This window comes from Uranotaenia lowii, chromosome 1 (genome assembly GCF_029784155.1).
Source record: "Uranotaenia lowii strain MFRU-FL chromosome 1, ASM2978415v1, whole genome shotgun sequence".
Taxonomy (NCBI): Eukaryota; Metazoa; Arthropoda; class Insecta; order Diptera; family Culicidae; genus Uranotaenia; species Uranotaenia lowii.
This window is the reverse complement of record NC_073691.1, coordinates 100,141,731-100,169,446: the sequence shown is the minus strand read 5'-3', so window position 1 is coordinate 100,169,446 and position 27,716 is coordinate 100,141,731. Positions and strand designations below refer to the sequence as shown.

General features: G+C 38.7%; 1 protein-coding gene, 2 long non-coding RNA genes and 1 pseudogene across 3 annotated transcripts; 2 read left to right on the top strand and 2 right to left on the bottom strand.

Moving 5' to 3' along the window:
* Nucleotides 1-9,758: 9,758 nt before the first annotated feature.
* Nucleotides 9,759-10,476, top strand: LOC129740410 (uncharacterized). The gene is made up of 2 exons (XR_008736234.1): nucleotides 9,759-10,155; nucleotides 10,212-10,476. It is a non-coding gene; the product is annotated as an uncharacterized LOC129740410 (long non-coding RNA).
* A 3,668-nt stretch (nucleotides 10,477-14,144) lies between these two features.
* LOC129740534 (WD repeat-containing protein 55 homolog) lies at nucleotides 14,145-14,799 on the top strand. The gene is made up of 2 exons (XM_055732240.1): nucleotides 14,145-14,355; nucleotides 14,417-14,799. Exons 1-2 carry the CDS (start codon nucleotides 14,330-14,332, stop codon nucleotides 14,772-14,774), a joined length of 384 nt encoding a protein of 127 aa, XP_055588215.1. The 5' UTR covers nucleotides 14,145-14,329; the 3' UTR covers nucleotides 14,775-14,799.
* A 2,627-nt stretch (nucleotides 14,800-17,426) lies between these two features.
* LOC129738625 (ATP synthase subunit alpha, mitochondrial-like) lies at nucleotides 17,427-19,184 on the bottom strand (annotated as a pseudogene).
* Nucleotides 19,185-23,472: 4,288 nt separating this feature from the next.
* Nucleotides 23,473-24,283, bottom strand: LOC129740707 (uncharacterized). The gene is made up of 3 exons (XR_008736343.1): nucleotides 24,200-24,283; nucleotides 23,847-24,126; nucleotides 23,473-23,756 (listed from the first exon to the last, which is right to left on the bottom strand). It is a non-coding gene; the product is annotated as an uncharacterized LOC129740707 (long non-coding RNA).
* Nucleotides 24,284-27,716: the final 3,433 nt, after the last annotated feature.

Genomic DNA, 27,716 nt, shown 5'->3' with positions numbered 1-27,716 from the left:
ATTTCGCAATGTTGTAGGAACTTTTAAATGTACCGGAATTGTTGTGGATCTTTCATCCTTTAATGGGATAGCATTCAATTGTTGATCCAGTAAGTTCATAAACTTCTTAGCCAAACATTTTGGCATTCGAAAGAGTTTTTCGAAATTTCCATCCGAAATATCAAATGGATTACTAATATCTCTCAAATAACGACAATGCCGAAGTAGTTCGATTTTTTCTAGGCATTTATACCACTTTTTTTACATAGTTATATGATCCAATCATTTGATCCATTATTTTAAAGTTTTAATAGGTATTAACGTATAATTTAACAAAAATCCTCACTGAAAAGAAATGTCTTTTGAAATTTCCGAAGCAAAAATGCCGAAGAAATTAAAAATCTCGTTTTCTATTTCAAACGTCAAAAATTGTCTTCTTTGAATTGACCGGAATGTGAATCTAAGAAAATTTCGCAACGAAAAAAATCCGAAGAGATTGAAAATTATGTTTTCTTTTTTAAACGTCAAAAAATGTCTTCTTTAAATTCACCGGAATTCCAAGATAAGAAAATTTTAAAAATGTCTTCAATAATTTCTTTTCTTTCACGACATTTTTTGCCCGGAATTCGGCTGCAGGTGTTATCTTGCTCCTGGGTGTTAAAAAAGCAAGCCAGGAGCCATATTTGAATACCGACCAGCTCCTGATTTGACAGGTGCTAAAGTGTCTAGGGAAAAATTACAAAAGAAAACAGCAATGGAAACCAGTTTAGCACTTATCGGTGCGCAAATGAGCTGCTAAAGTTAAAATAAGACCTAGAATGTGTCTCGGGTTAACACCTGGGATAGCACTTACCGGTACTGGTGCTCTAAGTTCATGAAACGCTAATCAACAACAAGCGTGTTCAACAGGCAATTGAAATCGGTTTCAATCGATTTCGATTGGTAAATGGTTGTTCACTCAGCCAATGTTGTGATCGAAACGAATCCAATTGACGTTCAATATAGCCAATAGAAATCGATCGAAACCAATCGAAAACGATCAAGCTCAGAGGCAGGATTCGTTTCTATCGATTTCTATCACACTACCACACATGCAGTTGTTTACTGTCAAAAACAGCTGATTTGGTTTGTTGTGGCAAAATTATGAGAAGAAATGACAGTGGTGTCATTCGGTGCGGTGTTCTCTGTTGTGTGCTGAGTCGGTGATGTTGTGCTTGTCGTGCTGAGTCGGCGGTGCTGTGTCAGTTGTGCTGGTCGGTGGTGCTCGTCGGTGGTGCTGTGTCAGCCATTCTGGGTCTGTGCTGTGTTAATCGTCATGCTGTGCTGTGTTAATCGTCATCAGATATACAGAGCCCCCGCCCGGGGGGTGAAAAAAAACGACAGCAGGACCGTCGGGGTGATGTACCATCTCTATGGCGTTAGACACTGGCTGGAACCCTCTAAAATTTTCTCCTATTTTTTTTATTTGCATTTCTTTATCTGGTCAATCTATATAGGTTGACCATGCAATTCGTTTGCTCGCTACCTCGTCATTAAAAGTACACAGCTGAATTAGAAAATGACAACAACTAAGCGCATTAGTATTAGTGTCTGGCTGTTCATTCAGCAGCCTGATAGAAATCGATCGAAGTCAATTGGAAAAACAGCTGATCAGCTGTCAATCCATTTCAATTGATTTCGATTGAGTTCTGTTGAACACACCTAACGTTTTCAGCTTTTCGAACTGTTTAGGTTTGCGTTAAAATTGATGATTTTATGTAGCGTTATTCTTATGTTTAGCATACGGTAAACAGAACGATAGAGAACAGAGACACTTATCGTTTGAATCTTAAATACTGTTTTTCTAACGGTTCAATTAGTAGCTCCACAGAGAACAGACGTACAAGCTATTTCACGAAACTTGTGTAAAATTTCCAACGAACATTTAACCAATTTTTCCTTTTTAGCTTAGTCACCAGATGTTTCCAAATACACCAAAGAGAACTGTGAAAATTTGATTTGTAACTTTTGAACGGCGCAACAGATGACTCGGTCGTCGTCATGAGCGAGCTCGGGAACTGGCCAATTTGAAAATAAAAACTACAGCAGGCGTAGCCCGGATAGAGCTTTTTTAAAATTGTGAAATATAGTGAAAATTGTGAAAATTTGTTTAAAGTAAAAATAATGTGAAAAAAGTGCTTTACAACATCAATAAAATGTGTTCTTTTGAAAAGTTTTTTTTTCCTTATGTGTACAAGTGACTCGCAATAAAAATTAATCAGTTTGTTAAAGATTCCTTGTTTTAGGGAATATTATTCTTGATTTATCGTACTTTGTTATAAACGTATGACAAGTTTATTGAAAGCACGACTAAAGATGAATAATATTCCTTAAAACAAGGAATAACTTTAACAAACTGATTAATTTTGATTAAATTATTTTGACAAAAAAAATTATATCATGTAAATATCGTGATTTTCATCATTGTAGAAACGATGAAAATACTATCAAAGACAATAAATTTCACGGTTCCCATTAGAAAAACTGGAAGCTGTAATAACCATGAACTAAATAGTTTTGTGTTTTCAAATGTATGGAAAAAAGTTGATTTTTTCATGGTTAAGTTGCTTAACAACCCCCTTTTTTCATGGTAATTTTTGCCAAAACTATGAATTTCATTGTCAAAAACCTTGAAGTTCACAGTGCATTCAAGGTTTCACAACCATGATATATTTTGTGTCGACCATATAATACATGGTAGAGTGAAAATGAAAATCATGGTTTTTTCACCTTACTTTTCTATTCGGGTAGTCACTGCTTTAAAAAAAATTAGGCCTGCTTGGATCACAAATACTCACAAGCAAAAAGCCGTTAAAATCAGAGTGCCTCCAGTAGGGTGGGTGCATACTGAGGAAAAGTTGGCAAGGGGTACCAAAAGTTTCTCATTGGTGGGGGGTGGAGACGGTGCGCTTTTTGACAGCGAATTGTTCGCCTAGCATGCCTACGATTACGATTGCCTGTCACCCCTGTCACAAGATGGACGATTCCGTGCATTGGTATAAGAACACACCTAGCTTTACCCGCCTTGGTTAAAATTTTCAATCAGTGTTGTACAAGCAGAGGATTGAATTGATTGTCATTGTATACACGGAGAATAAAGTATAGTTTTTCCAAATATATTCCGCCTATATTGAACTATATTTCTGATTAATTCTCGGCTAATTATAAATATTAAACTTTGAACTATATATATAATAGATGATCTGGTTGATTTTTTGCATCCAACTATACATTTGATAGATTAAATTATAGCCGTATGATTGATTTTGTGCATTCAACTATACATATGATAAATTCAGCTATAATCGTATGATTGATTCTATGCACTTAACAATAAGTATAGTAGATTCAACTATACTAATATAATTGATTCAATCATAAATATTATAGATTCAATTATACTTATATAATTGATTCAATCATAAATATTATAGATTCAACTATATCTATATGATTGATTTTTTGCATCCAACTGTATGTATATTATTAAGATTACTATAATACAGTTGGCTTTACGTTGTGTTCTATCGCTGCATCAAAATTAATTTTTTGTATCTAGCAATTTTTAAATTTATTTTAAATCACTCATTCGTCATCCAGTTCGGATACATCAAGGAGGTACAATGGAAACAGCATGCTTGTTCGGTCAGACTCCAGTGACGAAATTGTTCCCACTCGGGTGGAATGTTGTTCGAAGGCCCTCCGGAAGCTTCCAGTGCGGAACCAGTAAGCACATTTGACCCGAACTATAGATTTGCGAATGATTTCCTGCTAAAAAAAATCTTATCTATAACTGATTTTATAAAAATGGGACAAGACTCACGGAGTTATTTATGTTCCTGCGGACGGTGACTAAATTCTTCCACCATCTCATTTTTTCGGAACCGGTCCTCACCGCCATCAAATGAGATGCACATCCAACAGATGAACCGGGTTGTCTTTACCCTGTCCGGGGATCCCGGCGATGGTAAACAAGAAAACAAAATTATGTTAAATTGGGGTGCTTCATTATAAAGCAAATAAATTTAAAAATCTCACCCGTCGTGCTACTCAGGACACACTACTTGCCGTAGTTGGTGCGACAACCAGCGCCTCCGCTCTCTGGTGGCCAACGAGGACCATTTCGAGCCGGACAACGACAATCGGTGCCACCCAGCCAGGATGTCCAACAATTCCTCCAGCGGCATCGATTCCTTCGTTTTGATTTAAGCTGCTGCCGCATCTGGATTGAGTTGACCTAAAGGAGGAAAAAATTTGCCACAAGTTTATTTAAAAAAAGCAAATGTATGCACCTTCGCTAATTACCTTTTGTTTTTGCCATTGGTAAACACCCAGCCACCTGCTGCTGAAGGCACTCTGACTACGCTTATGTAAATACATTTTTATTCAAGTATCACACAATCAATCAAAACAATATAATTTTATTTACTATGTTTATAGTTCAAAACCTAGAATCAATCATACATTTGTAGTTGAATCTATCATATTTACAATTGAATCAATTATACCCCTACAGTTGAATCTATCATATTTACAGTTGAATCAATTATACCACTACAGTTGAATCTATTATATTTATAGTTGAATGCCTAAAATCAATGACACAATTGTAGTTGAATCTATCATATTGACAATTGAATCAATTATACCACTACAGTTGAATCTATCATATTTACAATTGAATCAATTATACCACTACAGTTGAATCTATTATATTTATAGTTGAATGCCAAAAATCAATCATACAATTGTAGTTGAATCAATCATATCTACAGTTGAATCAATTATACCATTACAATTGAATTAATTATACCATTACAATTGAATCTATTATATTCAAAGTTGATTGCATAAGGTCAATCAGCAGTTTGAAGTTGAATCTATTGTATTTATAGTTGAATGCATAAAATAAATCATACAGTTGAATGCATTATATTGATAGTTGATTGCGTAAGGACAATTATAAGTTTGTATTTGAATCTATTATATAAGAAGTTGAATGCGAAAAAATCAACTGCATTTCGATTATTGGTATAACAAGCTGAAATAATTGGAACAACTTTCGTCTTTTTTCTCCGTGTATGTGCAATCGGTACAATCAGCTGACTGGACTGATGTACGCTTAACGTTAAAACCACAATTTAAAGCATAGAACGCAACCCTACGCGCGAAATCGCTCTCTCAAGGTTTTAAAAGGGCCTGGGGGGCTGTGCAAGCTTTGTTTTCTTTTTTTGTGAGTAGGAAGGGGATGTGGGATACCGAAATACCTATATAGTGTCGATGAACCTATTTCCTTTCATATTTGGCATAATAGTTATCAGAGTGTAACTGGACGATCATCAGAACACCCCTCGTCACGATCAGCAACTATCGCCCTTTCACATCTTGCATGCAGACTGTCTCCCTCCCCCTCCACCTTCGTGCAGCCAGTTCAAACCGGCTTCCAGAACGCGCAAACCGCCTCAAGTAGTAAGTGGACCGTTCAGCTTTTCCCGTCGTGTCCGAGCTTGCGCCAGGTAAGAACCAGCATTCCCCCCAAGCAACCAAAAGTCGCGTTTTTTTCTTAACTCCGAACTCCGAAGTTCACATTTTGCTGAAAAAATGTATGACGGGAACTTCAGGTGACGCTTGTCGCGTGAAAGTTACTCAGGAACTTCCATCGCCCTTTGAAAGGTTAAACTATCGATAACGGAACTTCTAAGCGCTTTTAATGGAACTTCTTTCAAGAAGGTCGATAACGTTCGCGTAACATTCCAAAACGCACCATTAAGACACTTGAAGGTGTTTTAAAGAACCTATATGAGAATTCTAAGCGACATGTCAAAAATGTTTTTCAAGAAGGTCGATAAGGTTCGCGTAACATTCTAAAGCGCACCATTAAGGTACTTGAAGGTGTTTTAAAGAACCTATATGGGGATTCTAAGCGACATGTCAAAAATGTCTGTAAATTTCTTGTCATGGTATTTGTTTTGTTTATATCTGTACTGATATTTACAAATGGAATTCAAGATTTTTTCGAATTTTTCTCATAAATGTTAAATAAGATATTCGAATAAATTTTTGATGATGCGAATTTTTGTTATGATTCATATTGTGTACTGAAAGTCCTTTGAACGAAATAAGGTACCTTCTATTGACCAACCCACTCAATCATCTCAAATGAGATTAAGTTTAAATACTAATCATTACAGTGGCAATTAGCTATTGCTGGATTGGTCGAGAGGCTGGTGAGTTTCATTGCAACCTAGAGAGCAGCGGTTCAATTCTCTAGGTGTGTAAGTAGCTTTTGTAATCAAAACAATATAATTAAAATCAATGAGATAGACCATGATAGACCGGCAACCTAGCAATCTGACATGTGGTTGTCAGAGAAATCTGTCTATCGGATTTTTTTTTTCGGCGCGTAGAAGTTTCTTGACATTCTCTTAGAAGCTGAATAGCGTTCTCTACAGCCACTAAACGAACTTGAAAGTAGCTTTAAGAACTTAAATTTTGGGCTGATTAGCATTCTCTTCAGACACAAACGAGAGCTGATTAAGCTTCTAGGGAACCTTTTTAAGGGAATTCTGGTTGCTTGGGCCTAACATTCCGTTATTTGCCGGATCCAGGACCCACAACACTCAATAATTGAGAAGAAAAAAACTCATTTTAATTGAAAAATTGCTAAGTTTTGACACAGAGAACAGACGTACATGCCGCTGGAAATTTTACACAAGTTTCGTGGGCTAGCTTGTACGTCTGTTCTCTGTGGTTTTGAGCTTTACACCGTCATTATTTAACCAGGATTTCATCAACTTAAAGTCTTTTTAATGAAGTTTGTCGAAACAAGTAGAAATGGATTGACGATTGAATACCTTTTTTTTCCAATTGACTTCGACCGATTTCTTCCAGGCCGTAACGAAACCCCCTGTCGAGCTGGATCGGTTTTGACTATTTTGACTAGTTTCAACTTGCTTCATTGACAACGACCTGACTAGTTTCGACAAAACCACTGGCTCATTGATCATTGATTATGTTAGGATCCATCTGATCACTTACAACTATTCGTGTATTTGCTTTACCCTGAATGTATAAATACCTTGAGCTTCTGATTACTTTGTATTTAACGCGTAATAAATCACTTCTCGCGTAACGTCAAACTGTACACACGTGTTTTGTACTTCTGTCCGGTTAATATCACCACCTCTGCTGTTCTCAGGTTATGGGCCCAGCGCTACGCCCCAACCTGCAAATCTCGCGAGTGAAAATTTTCACGTGTTTTCGGTCGATAGTAAAAGTTTAGTTTATCGGTCGAGAAAAAGTATTTTCGCGATGGAAGTGGACAGAAAAGTGTACCTCTTTGACGGGAATAATTTCGCCAACTGGAGCTTCCGAATGGAAGTTCATTTGGAAGAGTTGGGACTGCTTTCGTGCATTCAGCAGCCGGCGGAAGAAGTGCCGGAACTTCAAGTTCTCGAGTCAGATCTTGCTCCAGTGAAGTTGGAGAAGGAGCGGAAGTTGGCCGAAAGAAGAGCGAATGATGTGAAGTGCAAATCGGTCTTGATCCGGAACATCGCGGATTCGCAGCTTGAATACGTCAAGCAGAAGCGTACGCCGGTTGAAATCTGGAGGGCGTTGCAAAATGCATTTGCTAGAAAAGGTGTTTCGGGCCAGTTTTTCTTGCTCAAGAAACTGTCGGGGATGAAGTTTGAAGAGGGGAGTGCGATGCAGGAGCACCTGCTAGTGTTTGATCGTATAGTGCGCGATTTGCAATCAGCGGGCATAAATTTGGATGAACGTTTGATAGTCTTTTATTTGCTCCAAACGATGCCGCGATCTTACAGTCAGCTCGTGACGGTACTCGAGACTCTGTCGGACGAGCAGTGTACGCTTGATTTCGTTAGGGCACGGTTGCTAAACGAAAGCGTGAAGAGAGCGAACAGCGATGATGTGGGGCTGGAAAGTGAATCCGCCGCATTCGCTGGGAAATCGTTCAGAAAAAGTGGCAAACTGAAGTGTTTTTCGTGTGGGAAAATCGGGCATAAACAAGCGGTGTGTCCCGATCGAAAAGAAGAAAAGTCAACGCACGAAAAGAAGAAGAATGTGCACAAGGGGAAAGCTCACGTCGGAGAAGAGACGACTTTCGTGTGCAGTTTAATTGGTGGCCATTCCGTTGGCAGTGCAAATTACTCGCAAGCCAGTGCAGCGACGTGGATTCTAGACTCGGGGGCGTCTGACCACATGGTGGGGGAGCCCTATTGGTTGCGTGATATGGAGCAACTTAGTGATCCGGTTTCGATCAGAGTTGCGTCTGGGCAAGTGTTAAAGTGTAATCACTCGGGGACGGTCGACATGACAGTGAATATCGGCAAGAAGCAACGAAAGTGTGTTGTAAAAGATGTTCTGTATGTCCCGGGACTGCGATACAACTTGTTCTCCATACGACGTGTGGGTTTACTCGGGATGGAGGTTGTGTTTGCGGAGAAAAGTGCAGTGATTAAGCGGAAAGGCGAGGTTATTTGCACGGCCAAACGGATGGACTGTCTGTACGAAATGGACGCCACACTGTGGAAAGTGATGAGCCAGAAGGCTCTAGTAAGTGAAAAGACGATGAGTGATGAAGAATTGTGGCACAGACGATACGGCCACATAGGCAAAAGAGGACTCAAGAAATTAGTGAGTGAAGATCTAGTGAAAGGCTTAGTGCTGAAGAAAGGCGAGTTATCAGGAGGCGAGCTGTGTGAGCCATGCTTGAAGGGAAAGCAGACACGGCTGCCGTTCATCGAGATGCCCTTGCCTAGGAGTGCACGTCCATTAGAGCTGATACACAGCGATGTGTGTGGAGGTATGAAGCCAGCAGCATGGAATGGTAAGCGACATTATGTATCTTTCACTGATGATTACACCCATTTCTCGGCGGTGTACATCTTGCACACTAAAGATGAAGTCTACGATGCTTTCGAAACGTACGTGGCCATGGCAGAATCGCATTTCGACAGCAGTATTTCGCGCCTCAGGTGCGACAATGGGGGCGAGTACGTAGGAAACAAATTTCGCGATTTCTGCCGCCGAAAGGGAATCCAACTGGAGTACACCGTTCCATACACGCCCTAGCAAAATGGCGTGAGCGAGCGGCTTAACAGAACCATAATGGACAAGGCAAGGGCAATGATTGAGGACGCAGAGATGGACAAGGCCATGTGGTGCGAAGCAGTCTTGACAGCTGTGTTCATTATCAACCGAAGTCCGACAGCAGCGTTGCCGAGCGGTAAGACCCCGTACGAGATGTGGTACGGCCACAAACCCGATGTCTCCAAGTTCCGGATTTTCGGGAGTAGGGCCTTTAGTTTCGTACCCAAAGAGAAGCGCAGCAAGCTGGAGTCGCGTAGTAAGCCTTGTATTTTTGTCGGATATGGTCCTAACGGGTACCGCTTGTGGGATGGACGGAAGATTTTGATTGCCAGGGATGTTGTTGTTGATGAGTCCGCTAAGTGGTTTGCCGAATTAGGGGCATCGTCTATTGATAGCACGCAGAAAAAAGGCGGGGGGTTAGTTCAACAAAACGTTTTGTTATTTTATTCTGTCTTTTAGATGCTTATTTTTAATTTGTTTTGATAAAAATAACGGTTGGAAATAATTACAAAATTTTGTTATTTTTACACGCTCATCCTTTATTACTTGAAATGAAAATTTGATTTGTTTCAAAACCTATAACTAGGGTATTTTTATAAACGTGTGACTTTAAAACGAGAAGTTGAAGAATGAAAAAAGAAGAATAAGAAAAAAAGCATCATCTGAACATCAACAGTAAAAAAACTAAATTACAAACGGCCCAAAATGTTGCCACCTAATTAAACCATTTTCCTGGAATTGCCACCGAGAACGAGTCTGAAATCAACACAAAGGAATGATCAGCAGCAGCGGAGTGAAGGAAGTAAAGGCGACAAATGCAATTATTATGCAAAGGCGGCCTCAACTCAGGCCGAAGATCTTAGTCGGAAGGCCATACTGGAACAGGACCATCAATTCTTCATTGTCACCTTTAACATGCGCAAGCGGTTTGGATCTGGAAGAGCCAAAGTGCTAGAGGAAGCGGAAACTAAACCGGTATTTGCCATCTGGAGGATAGAATGTTTCCGAATGCCAGCGACTATGATGGTGAGTTTGTTTCAATTTATTTGTACTTTGTAAAACAATTTTTTTTAATCCACCAGGAAAAAGAATCCAAATGTTCCGACAGCAAGAGGCACTACCTATACGTAGCCTGAGTCCAGCCGATCTGGAAACATCGGGAACTCGAACACGTACATCATACGGGCCCGTGTAATCATGATTCCGGCTACTGATCATGCAAAATTATATTTTGTGGCTGTCCGAGATTATGGTATTCCCGGTGCTGAAAATGCTGCCCCGTTTAGGAGAATTCTATATAATTTTATATTTAAAGAATTGAAAGTATATTTATTATAAAATTCATTATTGAATCGTGTATGTTCGATTTAAAATATTAAATAAAATATCTGAAATCAATCCAATACACTAAGGATTTTCAAATTATAAACCAATTAAAATAAAACCCATAATTTTTGTAATTTTTGACCAAAGTAGTTTTGCTAATTTGAAACCTGCAGCATTCAGTTACGTTTTACCCAAATTATTTTTATTATTTTGAAAACAACTATGGATCACTTTTAAAAAGGGTGTATTTTATTTCGAATCAAACGATAAATTTAAATCAAAACGATATTTTTAATCAGGGTTACCAAAAATATATTTGTGCTTTTTCCCAACCAAAATTTTTATTATTTTCGGTCCAAATCTTATTGTTTTTAAAATATATTTTTCTGCGTGAGTCAAGATAATGAAACAGTTGAGCTGGCCGGACCGTCGTTGTCGCCTACGCCCGAAATCGTTGAAGCTCCTGTGAATCCGGAAGATCCAGCAATAGAACCGAATTTTGTCCCTGTGCCGGTTGTTGAACCGGACGAAACCAGCGATGATGAACGATACAGCGACTGCGAAGACAACCTGGAAGAAAGAGATCCCCTAGAATTTCGGCGAAGTGAAAGAACTCGTAATCCCCCAACGAGATTGAAAGATTATTCTTGTATAGCTTTCGCGCTCAACGCGGAAAGTTATGTAGACAACCTCCCATCGACTATTGAGGAACTGCGGAAGCGGGATGACTGGCCCGAGTGGAAGATAGCGGTCAACGAAGAGCTCAAATCTTTGACCGACAACAAGACTTGGCAGCTAGTAGACCTGCCTGAAGGAAGGAAGCCTGTCGATTGCAAGTGGGTATTTCGCCTCAAAACCAACCCGGATGGCACAATCTACAAGAGAAAGGCGAGATTGGTGGCCAAGGGATTTACCCAGCGTTACGGTTACGACTTCCACGAAACTTACGCACCAGTTGTGAAGATGTCAACCGTCCGAATGATGTTGGCAATAGCAAACCATCATGGCTTCGTTGTCCACCAAATGGACGTTAAGGCAGCGTTCCTCAACGGCGTCCTCACCGAGGACATCTACATGCGCCAGCCCGAAGGATTTGAGGAGGGGGAGAAAGTATGTAAGCTTCACAAATCAATCTATGGGCTGAAGCAATCTTCGAAGACCTGGAACGACAGATTCGACGAATTCGTGAAACAGATTGGATTCCGACGTTGTGTGGAAGATAGTTGTCTTTATGTCCGCCAAGGAAAGTCCGGTCCAGTCTACCTGGTGCTATACGTCGATGATGCACTCATTATGTCGAAGAATCTGCAAGAAGTCGAAGCAGTCAAGCGGCTGCTACTACGAGAGTTCTGCATGGAGGATCTCGGTGAAGCTCGGATGTTTCTGGGTATCCAAATCGACCGGGATTCAAAGAATGGGACTATGAAAATGAGTCAGCCTGGCTACACCGAAGCAGTTCTCAAGCGTTTTGGCATGGAATCTTGCAAACCGGCATCCACGCCTATGATCGCCAACTTGCAGCTACAGAAGTCGTCGAAGAAGGAGAACCTTGAGAAACCTTATCGTGAGTTAATAGGGTGCCTCACCTACCTTATGGTAACGACGCGACCAGATATCAGTGCGGCTGTATCGTACTTCAGCCAATATCAGTGTAACCCATCCGAAGAGCATTGGTCGCACGCCAAGAGAATACTACGATTTTTGAGAGGTACAACTCACCATGGACTGGTCTACAGAAGAGAGGAATCGGCAAGGCAAATCATTGGCTTCGCAGATGCAAACTGGGCCACTGACCCCAATGATCGCCACTCCGTCTCCGGCTACGTGTTCCAAACTTACGGAGCAACCACGTCATGGAGTACTCGCAAGCAACGGACTATTGCCCTCTCGTCCACCGAATCAGAATGCAGTGCTTTGGCTGACAGTATCTGTGAATCACTGTGGATCTTGAAGCTGTTTAAGGAACTGAACATCTTGGACAAGGAAAACGTCGTCATCTTCGAAGACAACCAGTCCGCTATAGCAATAGCTGAATCCGAAGCACCGTCCAAGAAACTGAAACATACCGACGTTAAGTTGCAGTTCATCAAGGAGTGTGTTTCGAATCGAAAGGTAACCATCCAGTATTTGCCAAGCGGTGAGCAGCCGGCAGATATGCTGACAAAAGGTTTAGTTCCTGCAACGTTTTCCAAGCACTGTGCTAGATTGGGGATACTAAAGTGATAAGCTTGAGGAGGGGTGTTAGGATCCATCTGATCACTTACAACTATTCGTGTATTTGCTTTACCCTGAATGTATAAATACCTTGAGCTTCTGATTACTTTGTATTTAACGTGTAATAAATCACTTCTCGCGTAACGTCAAACTGTACACACGTGTTTTGTACTTCTGTCCGGTTAATATCACCACCTCTGCTGTTCTCAGATTATACGTGTAGAAGTTATACTTTCAATCCGCATTACCCGAATAGCAAAGACCGTGGTTTTAATATAACCGAACAATGATTTTAAATTTACACAGCAAGAAAAAATCGTGTAAATTTAGATCGAAAACGATGCACGAAAACGGAACATCGATTTCGATGTAAAATTCTATCACGGTATATTTTTTTCGACGATGTAATTTTTGAGGCGTGTAAATTTAGATCGAAATCAATGCACGAGATTGAATCACAAAAGCCGTCGTGTAAAAATACACAGGGATGTAAATTTTAAAATTTATCATCGTAAATATTGATATTTTTTCTAAATATTAAGGTTTTTGCTTTTGTCTTGAATAAATACACCGCATGTATCATTTTTAATTCACATTTATTTCCAAAACTGAACATAAAAAAACCATTCGGAAAGCGCCAGGCTGGAATTGTTGTTGCATCCAATGATTCCCAGCACGGGGATGTTTTTCGAATCAGCATGATCAGTATCCTCGAATGGTTCCGGAAATCATAATTTTTCGGTCAGTATCCTGCACACTTGAATTGTTCTGACAAAAGTTTCTTCGGATAATCACTGGCCGGATATCAGCCGCTGCGAAAAATCTGACCTTGCTGTAATGGAGAGAAAACTAATCAGTTCAACCATATTCTTCATTTCACGTCTCATAAACTTACTACTTTAAGGACTCTTAAAGTGCTTCTGTTGCTACGCCTTTGAAGTTTGAATGACTCGTTTCCGAATAAAGGCACAATTTAAATATTTGCATTCAATTTTAAATCAAACAGATATAATTTTACACTGTTTGTGATATAAATTTCATTGACCGGTTGATTTTTGCGTGATGCAGTTTAAAATTAAATCAAAACAGTTTATTTCTATTCAATTTCGGAAAATCGACTAATATTACATCGAAAGAAGTTTAAAATTACATCTTTTTGTAATTACACTCAAGACAAAATAGATCACTCGTGTTTTAGATTCCGTGTACTTTTAGAAATTTTTTGCTGTGTAACAATAAACTTCATCCTAATATCTAAATCTTTATCAACCACTTTAAATCTTGAAATCGCCATAATTTTGATAGTAACCGTGAAATATATCGTTTATTCATTGTACTTCATAGTTGTCGAATGTGTCAGAAACATGGTAAAACAACCATTTTCTTGTGATTTTAATGGTTACAGTGAATTTCATGGTAAAATCATAATCCAAACCATACGAAAATTGGTAAAATTTTCCTAGATTGACTCCTTTCGACTTTTCCGTGTAAGGAATTAATTTGACGCGAAACACGTTTTTTTTCGTCGGACATTTGTCGCCCGAAGCCACCGAATATAAAAACGGAATTGATGGTGTTCTAACTCAAGGAGAGGGAGGATTTTATCTCCAGCATTGCAACCAACAACCAGCGAAAGTGTCTGCAGATTTGTATAGCGGAGATGGCAACAATCAGCATACCTCAGAGGTGAGACTCACTTTCCAAATAAATCTTTCTAAATTTTAATTTAACAATTCAAACCAAACAGGGAAATGTACGTCCAATCGGAGCCATACGAGGAAGAGCTCACCTGTATGGGCGTTTTCCGGAATGACAGTAATCTGGCAGTGGATTCGTCGGAAAGAAACTTTCACATCTTCAACTCGGGTCAGTTTGACTATTACAGTGACGCATTCATCGGACCGAAAGCCGGGGTCAACCAAATTGTTCTCATGAGCGAACAGATAGCTATGATCCGAGGCGAGGATGGATTTCTGCGAGCAATGACGAAATCATCCCGGGGCTGGAGGAGGTGGACCAGATGGAAGTGTGTCAAAGCCGTGGTTGTGCAAGAGGAGCCCACCCAATACACCGTGCAAAATGTGACTATTCATAAAAATATTTAAATGAGTATATCATAGTGCACAAAGAAAACCATTTTGAAAAATAAATGTTCTTAAAAACAAATACTGAATACTTATTTGAATTTTTTTTTTGGAAAAAAAAATAATAACAATTTCCAACCATGAAATTTCACGGTTATGAGACCTTTTACTTATTATGAATAAACATTGAAATTCATCGTGGTTCATCATCGTAAAAACCATAGAAATTCAATGCAAAACGATAAATTTTACAGTTTCATCGAAAAATACTGGAAGCTGAAATGACCATAAACTTCATATTAATGTGTTCTAAAATGTATGAGAAAAAGTTCATTTTTTCATTGTTAAGTTGCTTAACAACCCCCTTTTTTCATGGTGAATTTTGCCGAAACCATAAATTTCACTGTAAAAGAGTATGAATTTGACAGTGTTTTCAAGGTTTCATGCACTATGATTCGCATAGTGTAAACTATGAAATTCATGAATGCGTGAAAATGTAATTCATGGTTTTTTCATAATGTTTTTCTATTCGGGTAGTCAGCCTTTTGTCTATGCAAGTTTGTCCTCAAGTAGGTTAACCGTTTGTCTGTGACAACTGTCAAAACTTTTCTCTATCCAAGACCACATGTTAAAACTTGTATTATCTCTTTTATTGAAAATTGGATTTCGTGAAATGTTTTATAGTCGCAGTTATCCGTACAAAGGTTGACTGAGAAGCGGTTAGCGTGTAGAACTTCGACAGATTTTATACTGATTTGACAGGTCGCACAAATGTACAAGTTCGCACAAATGTCGAAGTCACGAATGCGCAGTCCAATCTAGTGCGCTGCGATTAATAACCGCTTTTATTTTTCGCTCTTAAATAAATAAGTTTTTCCTTTGTAAAAACCCGAGTTTTGTCTGCATAACCGAAAAACTCTGTAGGTTATGGGCCCAGCGATATGGAGGCCGAAAAATTAGTGTATCCGCAGTTCGACGGGAAAAGCTTCGCGAGTTGGAAGTTCCGCGTCTTGTTGTTGCTGGAGGAAAAAGGTTTGCAGGAGTATGTGCAGATAGAGCCATCGGAGGCAAACCTGAAGGATGCAGCATGGAGAACAAACGACGCAAAAGCTCGAAGTTTGATAGTGCTTGGCGGATACCTATTTGGAATATGTTCGGCTCCAAACAAATGCTCGGGGAATGTGGATGGCCCTTTCCTCCGTTTTCGAGAAAACTGGAGCAGTGGCGGAGATGTATTTGCGAAAGCGGCTTCCTTGAAGTTTCGTGACGGCGATTGTATGGAGCGCCATCTGGTAGCAAAGATAGTAGATATAAAGATACCCAGCTCTTGGAATTTTTCATATAAATCCTAACAGACATTCTTTCTACAAACATCAGCACCACCTGCTGACGGAAAAGGTCAACATTTCTCACAAATTGTGTTTGAAGATCCGAGCGTGCAGATCATGATGCACTCTGATATGCTTTCAATCAATTTAAAATTATTCAAAATGCACTCTGAAGTAATTTGATTAAATTTTGCAGAAACAAATGCTACTGACTCAGTAAAATTGAGATAACCGCATTCAGATTCATCGATTGAATTGAAAAACTTAAACTTAAACAGTTAAAATAAGAATGAAAACATTAACGTTCACAATGTTTTTATTTTGATTATTGAAATCAACAATGAATGAAAAAGTGAATAAAGAAAATAATAATTGAGGAATATTTAACTATGTATAATTTAAGAACATAGTGAAATGTTGAATTTCAAGCCAGCCTCAGTGATTTTAATTTTTGATTCCCTCAATGTGATAACATCCCTACGGTTAAATCAGAGGAATCGAAATTAAAACATCTTAGGAGGTTTTAAACTCTGAGAGCAGAAACACAGTGCACGCGAGCGAGCGAGTGAGCGAATCGCGCGAAGAATCGCTTCTCACTTGAACATGTTGAAAACTGGGAGATCGTTCACAGTGCAAGCGACGCGATTCGTTCCAGTCGCGCGAAAACCCATTTCGACAATGATCCGTCGCAGCCGTCGCAGCAGTCGCGTGAACACTTTGTTTTGATTGCCCCAAAGTTCGTTTGAACATGCACTGAGATTATTTCTCGGCAGTTTTATTTGAAACTATATCGCGTTATTTGTGTTTTTTTGCGAGAAATATGTATACCATTTGAAAAGAATAATCTTTCCACTGATGGTTCAACAAACTTTTCACCTAATACGAGGCAGAATTCAATTTCAACTATGACAAAGGTTTCCCAGCATATACACGGAGAAAAAAGTATAGTTTTGCCAACAATATTCCACTTATATTCAACTATATTTCTGATTATTTCTCGGCTAACTATAAATATGAAGATTTTTACTATATATATAATTGATAATCTGATTGATGTTTTGCGCGTAACTATACGTATAATAGATTCCAATATAGTTGTATGATTGATTTCATGCATTCAACTATAAATATAATAGATTCAACTATAACCGTATGATTGATTTGGTGCATTCAACAATAAATATAGTAAATTTAATTATACTGGAATAATTGATTCAACGGTAAATATAATAGATTCAACTATATTTCTATAATTGATTCAACTACAAATACGATTGATTCAATAATAATTCTATGATTGATTTAAAAAGTTCTACTATAAATATTGTAGATTCAATTTGTATATTTTGGAAGTTATCATATCTTTAAAGATTTTTTTCGGAATAATTTTATCAACTCATTAGTTTTCTGTTATTTTTTGTATTCATTCATGGAGAATCCCATTCAATCTCCATCTCGTTTAAGTCACCTTCGTCAAAAGATCCCGAAGTTTCGAAGCGCCTGCTGTCCAGCTAAGCACTCTGAACCAATTAATCAGATTTTCCGTTCGGTCCTTTCAACACGTCCTGTAAATAGAAAAAAGACTTAATGAACAATAAAAAAATGAAAGAAAATACTAACCTAACTTTTAGTTTTGGATTCCTGCTCCTGCGGCTCAGCTCTGGAAATTCCTTCAATCTTAATCGATAGACCCGTTGTGCAGGCTGTTCTTTCCCTACGTAGGCAACCTGTGAAGGGGATAAAATACATGAAAAATTCCAAATTTAAATACTTTTAGCTGATTTAAGCCCAATAAAAGCTTTGAAAAATTAGGATAGAAATTTTTTCCACTTACTGTTCCTAACCCTTCCGGAGAACTCTTTATTTTGCTCCTGTGGTATTCTCCCATAGCACAGCCAGAGTACGGGGCCAGATACTACAGTGGGGCTGCATCGGAAGCAGTAGCCGACACGATGATGGTGTATTTCATGGCTCCAGTATCAGTCAAACGCTTCACAATCTGGGCATCAGTCGAACGCTTCTGACCGATGGCGACGTAGATGCAATACAGTTTTTTGGATTCATCCTGACCATTGTTGAATCGCTTCTAGTTGATGACGGTATTTTTACGCGAAAAAGAAAATGTTATTTCTACTTTCGTTTGTGAATCCAGTGTTTTTTTCTTACCCTGTTTGACGATTTCCGATGATTAGCTCACGCTGTCCACGACCGATCGGTACCAGCGAATCGATGACCTTGATACCGGTTTGCATGGGTTCACGCACAGAAACACGGGGGATGATGCCAGGGCTTTGATACCGACACGGAAACGCTGCCCGGTCTTAATCTCGCCCTTTCCGCCAATAGCGTAACCCAAGGCGTAGACTACATGGGCCGAAATTTCATCACCAACTGGAACGTCGACAAGGGCATCGGTACGCTTGGCAATGTCACCCTCCTTGATCACTTGTCGATACCAAAGACGACAACACCGACGTTGTCCGGTTCCAAGTTAAGAGCCACACCGATGCTCAATACGCGACCATTTTCCTCCAGATCAGCCTTCGGTTTCGGGGCCGAATCCAGGATGCGTTCTTCCAGGATGGAAGAGATCTCGGCACTGCGGTTTGCTCCCGAGATGCGCAGGTTACGGGCAGCGACAGTCACAGCCGGCACGGCCAGCTTGGCAGTCTGGGTAGCGGTTCTCGGCAGCTGGCGGGCCACCTGGGTGGCCAAACGGGCAGACAGCATCGATACCTTGCGTGTCAACTCTTGATTTCTTCCGGTATACCGATGATGAGATATATGAGATGGGTTTTCACGGGTGTTTCTCCTCGAAACGAACGCAATGCGAAAAATCCGCTTATTTTTCTGCTGCGACAGTTAAAATTATGGGTCAGTGACAACGACTGTATGCCCTGTGCATGAGTTCACTGCATTTTATTATATCTATAGTTGAAAGCATACGCTCAACAACAAATATGTAGTTGAATCTATTATATTCAAAATTTAATACCTAAATTCGATTATACAAATGTATTTTAATCTATCATATCTATAGTTGAATCAATTATACCACTACAGTTGAATCTATTATATTTAAAGTTGAATGTCTAAAATCAATCATACAACGGTATTTGAATCTATCATATCTACAGTTGAATCAATTATACCATTACAATTGAATCAATTATACCATTACAATTGAATCTATTATATTCATAGTTGATTGCATAAGGTCAATCAGCAGTTTGTAGTTGAATCTATTGTATTTATAGTTGAATGCATAAAATAAATCATACAGTTGAATGCATTATATTGATAGTTGATTGCGTAAGGACAATTAGAAGTATGTAGTTGGATCTATTATATAAGTATTTGAATGCGAAAAAATCAACTGCAATTCGATAATTGGTAAAACAAGCTGAAATGATTGGAACAACTGTCGTCTTTTTTCTCCGTGTACTTATCGATTGTTTAGTATATAAAAGAAATTTAGTGACCATCAATTTCTAAAGAGGAATTCGGTCAACTTTGCGGAACGATGAGTATGCAGAAGAAGACCAAAATTATTGTTTTAAATTATGTAATCTGTTAGAAGAAATTCGAAATGTTAAACTATCATTAAAAAGAACAATGAGAACCTAGTTTGAAGCCCAATAGATAAATAAATATTTCCAATTCTTTTTGAATCGATATCTCCTGAAATATGTTCCTGAAAGATGATCTATAGATTATAATTTACAATTAAAAGACAATATTTGGAATAAGGTTAGATCGCCTTTTTTCATGAATAAAAAAAATAAAAACACTTTATAATAAAGAATAGACTTGGTAGAATTCTTATCTTTACTTTTCAATAAAGTGTGTTTTTTTTATTTCGTTCATTGCTTATTAGAGATTATCATCCGTAGCGCACAAGATTGGATTGCGTACTCGTAACTGCGACATTTGTGCGATCTGCACTTCACGTTAACCGTTTTTCAGTAAAATTCTATAGAGGTGTATTGACATTTTTTTCGCACACAGAAAATTTTAAATTGCTGGAAACCAGCAAAATTTTGCTGGTTTTTGTCCCGCTGGTTTTCCAACAAAATTTCCAGCAATTTGAATTGTTGAAAAAGATCAGCAAACTCAATTGCTGGAAATCCAGCAATCTCATTTGCTGGAAACCAGCTATCTATATGGCTGGAAATCAGTTTTTTTTAATACAAACGAAAATTTTTGGTTTCTAAAATTTAATTTAAAATTTCAATATAACCCTCATGGTGATCATATTTATTAATGAAAATTTGTTTGTTCATTTTTCTTTCATTTATTTAAATTTTAATACTAAATAAAACAACTGTCGGGTCGGCCGCTTTCGCCAAGTTTTGGACATTATTTGAAATAAAAACAAAAATTATTTGGGGTTGGAGTTAGGGTAAAAACATTCTATTTAGCTAGAAAGTCCAACGGTTCATTCGAATTTGAAATGGAGAAGTAGGCGAAATCGAATACGCACATGGTTTGAAGCGTTGCGTACGTTGCGTATAAGCTGAACGCAACAACCACCCAAGCACGCGTTCAGAGGAGAACGTAACGACGCACCGAAGAGAAAGATGCGAGGTTTCTTGGTGAGGCACGGGAGTTCACCAGGCCTCTTGGTTTCCGGCGACGAAAGTGATTGGACGTATCCAGCAAGCGCTCTACAAAGTGTGGTGACGATCATCCAAAGCGGTCCGAATGATAAACCGTGCAGTGAGTGGTACAGTGGTAAATCGAAACCGAAATCCGAGTTTTGCCAGCCCAAGCAACACCGACAAAACGCGAATCCAATCAACGTGTTTGTTGGTTGGATTTATCAGCTTTTGGGTGCCAGCCGCCAGCGCGATTGAGCAGCGACCAGTCTTGTGTGCGTGACCGCACTCCGCGTGGCTCAATCATTTTTGGTCCGCATCTCATCCAAGCCCGAGGTGTGCGCCAAAAAAGCAGATCTACGACGACTAGCCTTGTGTGCGTGACCCTGCATTACGCTTGCGTTGGTCAGTCTGGTTTGCCCGTCCCGAACGAGTCGAGAGAAACAGCGTGCGTGATACCGCACTACCGATTCCATCTCATAACCGAAGACAGAGGTAAGCGCTTTGCCAAAAGCGTCTGCATAGCCAAGGAGAGAGACCGAACCGACCAAAAGAGCCGTAAGTGTGGTGCGTGGTAGCGCGCCGCTCCTCCCGTTCCATCCAGGCGTCGCCCGGCCCTTGGCGACTCCAACGTTCGACCGAGTGAGACGACTGCCCCGAAGGTCCAGCCCCGAAGGTCCAGCCCCGCTACCATCCCGACCCCCGTGTGGTTTCCATCCGAGACAAAAAATTTGCCGAACTCACCAAAAGGTAAAAAGATACCTACTTATTCTGTGACTTACACAGCTCAAATTGAATCATTTAATTTTACATCAAAAGCGAAGCAAATTATTGTACCATCGCTCTTGTAGAATCACAAGCGCTGGAAATATTGATTGATTGTGAATTCGCATCGATTGACGTACTGGAGAAATTAAATTTGACATCCATTTTATTTAAACGAGACGCCGCAGTTTAATGTAGCATTTTGTTTAAAATTTATGTTCTTTTGAAAGAAGACAAAGGACGGAAAACAGAAAATAAAGCATTCAAAATTTAAAAAATTTAAAATTGTTGAGGACTGAACTAATTTAAAAGATCAATTTGTAGTTATTAGTTTTGAAAAAAATATTTGCTATGTGTTGTTACAAAGTGTGTTTCTTGATTCATAATCGATTTTTTTTTAATAAATAACATTCATTATTTGGTTAACAAGGTTCTCAGATCTAAAATTGAATCAAGTTTTTTAGGTTCTTCTTGTCTGGATGGAAGTATGATAAAGTATTGTAAACATAGAGTTGTGTTGTTGTTATATAGTTCAAATTTGTTTCATATCCAGAAACTAATCCTTTGAAAATCAATTATTGGACATTCCTGTATTCACCAGTTAACAAGTTAATAAAACAAATCAACGTTTAACTAAACCTTATATTTTCTTAATTTATGATTCAACATTCAAATGGGTTAGTTTATGAAGTTTTTTTTCGAAACACTACATTTTAGAACCTTTCATTGGCTAGGAGTAATAACGTGTGTGTTTTATGACAAAGATTGCTCGGCCAAAATTATTCATTTTTTTTAAATAGCAGAGATGCAAAAAACTACCATAATGTGTTATGTAGTCAATTTCAATTACTCACTTTATATATTAAATGCATATCTATTATTGTTCATCTCATTTTAAAGTATCTATTTAACCAGTTTGAGTTTATTTAGATATTTAAATCAAAGAAGTAATTGTGATTTTTTAATGTAAAATACTTCAAAAATACAGTGTTTATCTTAATTAATAAATTTGCACTTCTGTCACAGTGTACACACTAAGATTGCAAATATTCCCCTCGGGATAATGATTCTTCGAATTACAGGGGAATGGCTTAATTTTCCCGAAATTCGAATGAACACCAGCCCGAATCACGCGACACATAATTTTTCCTGTGATTTCTTATGAAACTTCAACGTGACTACAGGATCTCCAACAAACGTCATTAATCCAGGACAGTGTTTTCCTGGATCACGTTAGACACATTGGTTGTCAAATCTCCTTTCTGTTTTCCGCCACTGCAGAAATTTTAACCGCGAATAATTTTCAACCCTTCATCCATTTTTCGGTTGCCGTTTGTTGTTGTTTGTATTGTTCGGTGGACGGTATTCACGAAAAGTGAAAATTATTTCGATTGAGTTTGCTTACTTTAAATGTAGTTGATGCCTGCCGGATTCCGGAAAAACTCGCGATGGGACCCATAGAGAGTTTGATGACAATTATTTTTGCACGAGCCCTTTGCCCCGGTTTGGTTCGTGTATGGCCGGTTCGACTTGCATCAGTTTGCTGACATGACCACGGAACGCAAGGATCCAAAAACCAAAATCCCATAAAGCATCGGTAAGTTTCTCTGCCATCCAGTGCTTTATTGAAAATAATTGAATTTGTTTTTTTTTATTTACAGATCACCTGTCTTGATTGTGTGATGTAAATTGTGATGGTGAAAATGTGTTTACTTCGCAAAAAAAAAGTGTTTTTTTATGAAAATAAATTCATGTTGTTTTGAACGCCATGGACGTTTCTTTTATTTAACTGCGATTTGGTTGAGTTTTAAAATTAAAAGAGAAAGGGGAGAGGATAGCAGCATTCACTTAAAATCACAGGAGAAAACCCCTTCGAACTTACAGGAGAATACCTTTTAGAACCTACAGGAGGATTTGACAGTTGTTTTCCTGAGCTGTTTTTGTGTCCTGAAATCGTCCTGTAATTTCAGCTGTTGAAAATACAGAACGAAATCGTCCCGACCACAGGAGAAAAGATTAAGTGTGTACAGTCATTGAGACAAAAATTTACGATAATACACCTATAAAAGAAAAAGTTCACCTTAAGAAAATCAAAAAACGACTTCTCTTACAGTCATATTTATCATTCATTTATGCAATAATCAGCCTGCTTCCGGTGTCAAATTGCTTCACAGATCCGGTCATTGTCCTGTTCATCTAATCAACAAATTTACGCACGCATTTTCAAAACTTTTGAAAATTCCAATCGACGACAGTAATGATTGGTTTTTGTTTCTGCAACATGCAATATTTAGGATCGTTCTTTCCATGTTCTGAGATTCAAATATTTATTATTATGAAACAGAAATAAGATATTTATTAATAAAAAAAATTAGAAACATCAACTTAACATCGAAACTTACGAGTGAGAACAAAAGTTGTCAGCAGGTTCCGAACAGTTAAAATGCAACTCGTTTCTCCTTATTGTATGTTGCAAGCGATGACCGATGTAGATGCTCATCAAACTGCAGTGACTTAATAGTAATTTTATAGTTCTGGAGGATAACAAGCAGTTCCATTGGTAATTTATGCTTATGATTTTGATGAAAACTAATTTTTTACTTGTTTCCTTTTTCCGGATTATGTCCCAGCAGTGAGAGCTCTTGTATATTTGCAAGTAGTCAGTTGGCTCGTTATGATATTCTGAATCCGAAATCGCATTCCACATATGAACAAACAAATAATGATGAATGATTTAAAATGCAGCAAAACTTACCTTATTTTTAATAACTGGAGGCTTTTTAATCCGCGACATGATATCCAGAAAGTAGGTATTCAAATCAAAAATAAAAACTACAACAATTTGGCACCACTGGCTTACAAAACGGACGCTTGTTTTGCTCACTCTAGAATTTTATCCAATTTGTTTTGTAAAACTTGTTTTTCGCAGTCGTATCTCGAATATCTGAAGTTACAACAAACAAGTTATAAACGCGGAGTGTTATCTCAACATTTTGTGCAGATTTGTGGAAATTCACCAAAAATTCTTCAGTTGATTTGGACCTAACCTTACTTTTGAAACTTGACTCTGTTTTGGTTGCTGATGTGTCATTAAATTCAGCAGTGAAGTCGTCGATTTGTACCTGTGTTTTTTTGTGTTTATCGGTGTAATTATAATGAGTTCTGACAACATCTGCTGCTTTTGCGGTCGGGATTCTCCCCCTGCACCCAAAGGGTCGAAGAAACATAAGAAGAAACTAAATGATTCGATTTCTATTGGATGGGTCTGTTGTGATATCTGTGCTGGTTGGTACCATACTTCTTGTGTAAAAATAAGTGATGCACTCCTCCCGGAATTGATCAATCTACAGTTCTCCTGTGAGAAATGCTGTGTGCGAGGCACTTTAACACCCAAAGCTTTGCCAATATCCACCGTTGATCTGGAACTAATAGAAAAACTCGAAGCTCGTATTGCTGATATCACCTCTGATATCCAAAAATTAAGTACCGAACTAGATTCTATCCGTATCAACAACAAGGATCAATGCGATCGCCTGGAATTCCAGCTAAATGACATCAATCGAATCAATAGTGAACGTGTGTCAGAAACCAAACTTCTCAATAACATTAGGGATAAACTACAAATCATTGAGAATGGATCAAAACTTGCTGACACTTGCACAACCAGTGTGAATAGCCGTAGAATTGTAGTGAATAAGATTCCATTCAACCCTGGGGAAAATGTTAAGTCCATTATCGAAAAAGTTTTTCTCATTTTGGGGGTTCCTGATCTCTTAATTAACGTAGTGAATTGTTTTCGTTTACCAGTGAGACCGTCGAAGTGGTCCGACCGTACTTTGAGTCCTACTATCCTTGTTGTTATGGATCATGAAGATAAACGCAACACTGTTCTCAAACATTATTATAAAAAGTTCGAAGAGTTTAAATTATCCGCACTTAACAACCGAGTACCGCTCAATTATCGCTTTACGTTAAATGAAGCTCTGTCTACATCCTCTTTCCGTACTCGTAATCTTGCACTTCGACTCAAACATCAAAAACGAATTCAATCCATCTTCATACGTAACGGTAATGTTTCAGTAAAACTCCCAGGACATAAGCGCTACTGCTCGGTAAAAAATGCTGACCATCTAAAAGAACTAGTCGAAACCTCAAAGTCAGAAAGCCCTAACGACTCATCTGTATTTTTCGATGCTGAAAATTCTGACATCTCCGGTGTTATCCTTACACACTTAAACGAACCGACGACTTCCTCTCCTCTTAACCATGTCTAACTTTAACTGTCCTTATTTGCGCATTGGCCACTTGAATGTCCGTAGTCTTGAAAAACATATCGATGGAGTCAAACTCCTTCTCGATAAAGCACAGTATCATTTCTTTGGGTTATCTGAAACCATGTTAAAAACATCTGCACCTGTTGGCCCAATTCGTATCCCTTTCTATAACTTTTTACGCCATTCACTTGCTACCAAACACGAAAGACGGGCAAGAACTCATGGAGGATTAGGACTGTATGTTAAAAAAGGCTTGAAAGCTACACCTATCCTGAAATCCACTCATGATCCAACTACTCCTCCGAACCAAAGATTCGAATTTCTAGCTGTCCAAACGAAATTAAATTCTTTGAACATCTGTGTGGCTGTCATTTATAATCCCTGTGGATCTAATCCGCTTTTTGCCCAGCACTACGAAAAATTTTTAATTGATCTGCAAGCATTCAATTTCGATAGAGTCTATTTATTAGGAGATTTCAATATTAATGTATCATCGAACCTACCTTCTATCAATCTACACGCTCTTAACAGTATTCATACTACATTCAATCTCACGGTCTTACCCACATCTCCTACTAGAATAACTGAACACTGCGCCACCACTATCGATCTCATGATCACTGATTCACCTCAGCATATAACTAAAGCTAAAACTGCTAATGCAAACTCTATTTCGGACCATGAAATTATTTATTTGATATCCGACGTGAGAGTACCTAAATCACATCCACAAAGAGTTAAAGTACGCAGTTTAGCAAGGATTGATACGACTCAACTACACATTGACTTCCAAAGACTCGACCTAGCACCTTTCTTCGATACTAACGATATCGATCACAAAGCTTCATATCTTACATCCAAGCTGAAGTGCCTTCTAGATACTCATGCTCCTGAGAAAATGATAACTGTCCGCGATAAACGTACTCCTTGGATCACGAGCGAGATAGAGCGTATAATTGCCCTCAGGGATCTAGCGTATTCCCTTTACGTCCGTAACCCCAACCGGTTCAAAGGAGATCCCCAATGGATTGATTACACTCGTATTCGTGACAGAGCAAGAACCCTAATATCCCAAGCGAAAAAACGTTATGCTGATAGGTGTTTTTCTATCGATCTACCTGCCAAACAGCTATGGTGTAACCTACGTAGAGAGGGAATACATAACGATTCCAAAACGAACGATTTAAGTCAAGACGTCAATGTTGACGAGCTAAACACCTTTTTCACATCTGGACATCTATCGTTATTACAATCGTCTCGTAGTTATTCACCGTTAAGGGACGATGATTACTCAAGCAACAGCAATATCCAATTTAACTTCCAAAGTACATCTGTTCATGACATCTCTAAAAAACTCTACGATATTCACTCTAATGCCACTGGATCAGACTGCATTCCCGTTAATTTTCTTAAAATGCTTTGCCCCTTCATATTACCTGTTCTGTGCCATCTTTTCAATAGTATCATAGCAACTGAAAGGTTTCCATCTATATGGAAGAAAGCCATTGTAACTCCTATTCCAAAAATAAATAATCCGATTGCTGCCAAAGACTTTAGACCAATAAGTGTACTGCCAGCCATGTCTAAACTGCTAGAAAAAGTTCTACTTGCACAAATAACTGAGCATCTGAATCAACACACTCCTCCTCTTCTCGCTCAGCATCAGTCTGGCTATCGTAAAGGTTACTCAACAACTACTGCTCTAGCTAAAGTGTCCCACGACATCCTCAGTAACCTTGACAACGATCATTGCACCGTAATGGTGCTTGTTGACTTCTCCTTGGCTTTCAACTGTGTCAACCATAATTTGCTGTCAAGGAAGTTAATATCCGAGTTTTGTTTCTCGTCACCTGCCTGTAACCTCATATCATCTTTCCTCACAAATCGGTGTCAGGTAGTGCGTTGTTCCAATAAGATATCAACTGAACAACCTCTAACAGATGGAACACCTCAAGGTTCGTGCTTAAGTGCCCTACTTTTTAGCCTTTACGTCAATAG

What these genes read in the sequence shown, in the direction of transcription:
- LOC129740534 (XM_055732240.1), top strand. Translation starts at nt 14,330, where the DNA reads ATGGCAACAATCAGCATACCTCAGAG. An exon ending in ACAATCAGCATACCTCAGAG is followed by an intron (nt 14,356 to 14,416) that starts GTGAGACTCACT and finishes CAAACCAAACAG; the next exon opens with GGAAATGTACGTCCAATCGG.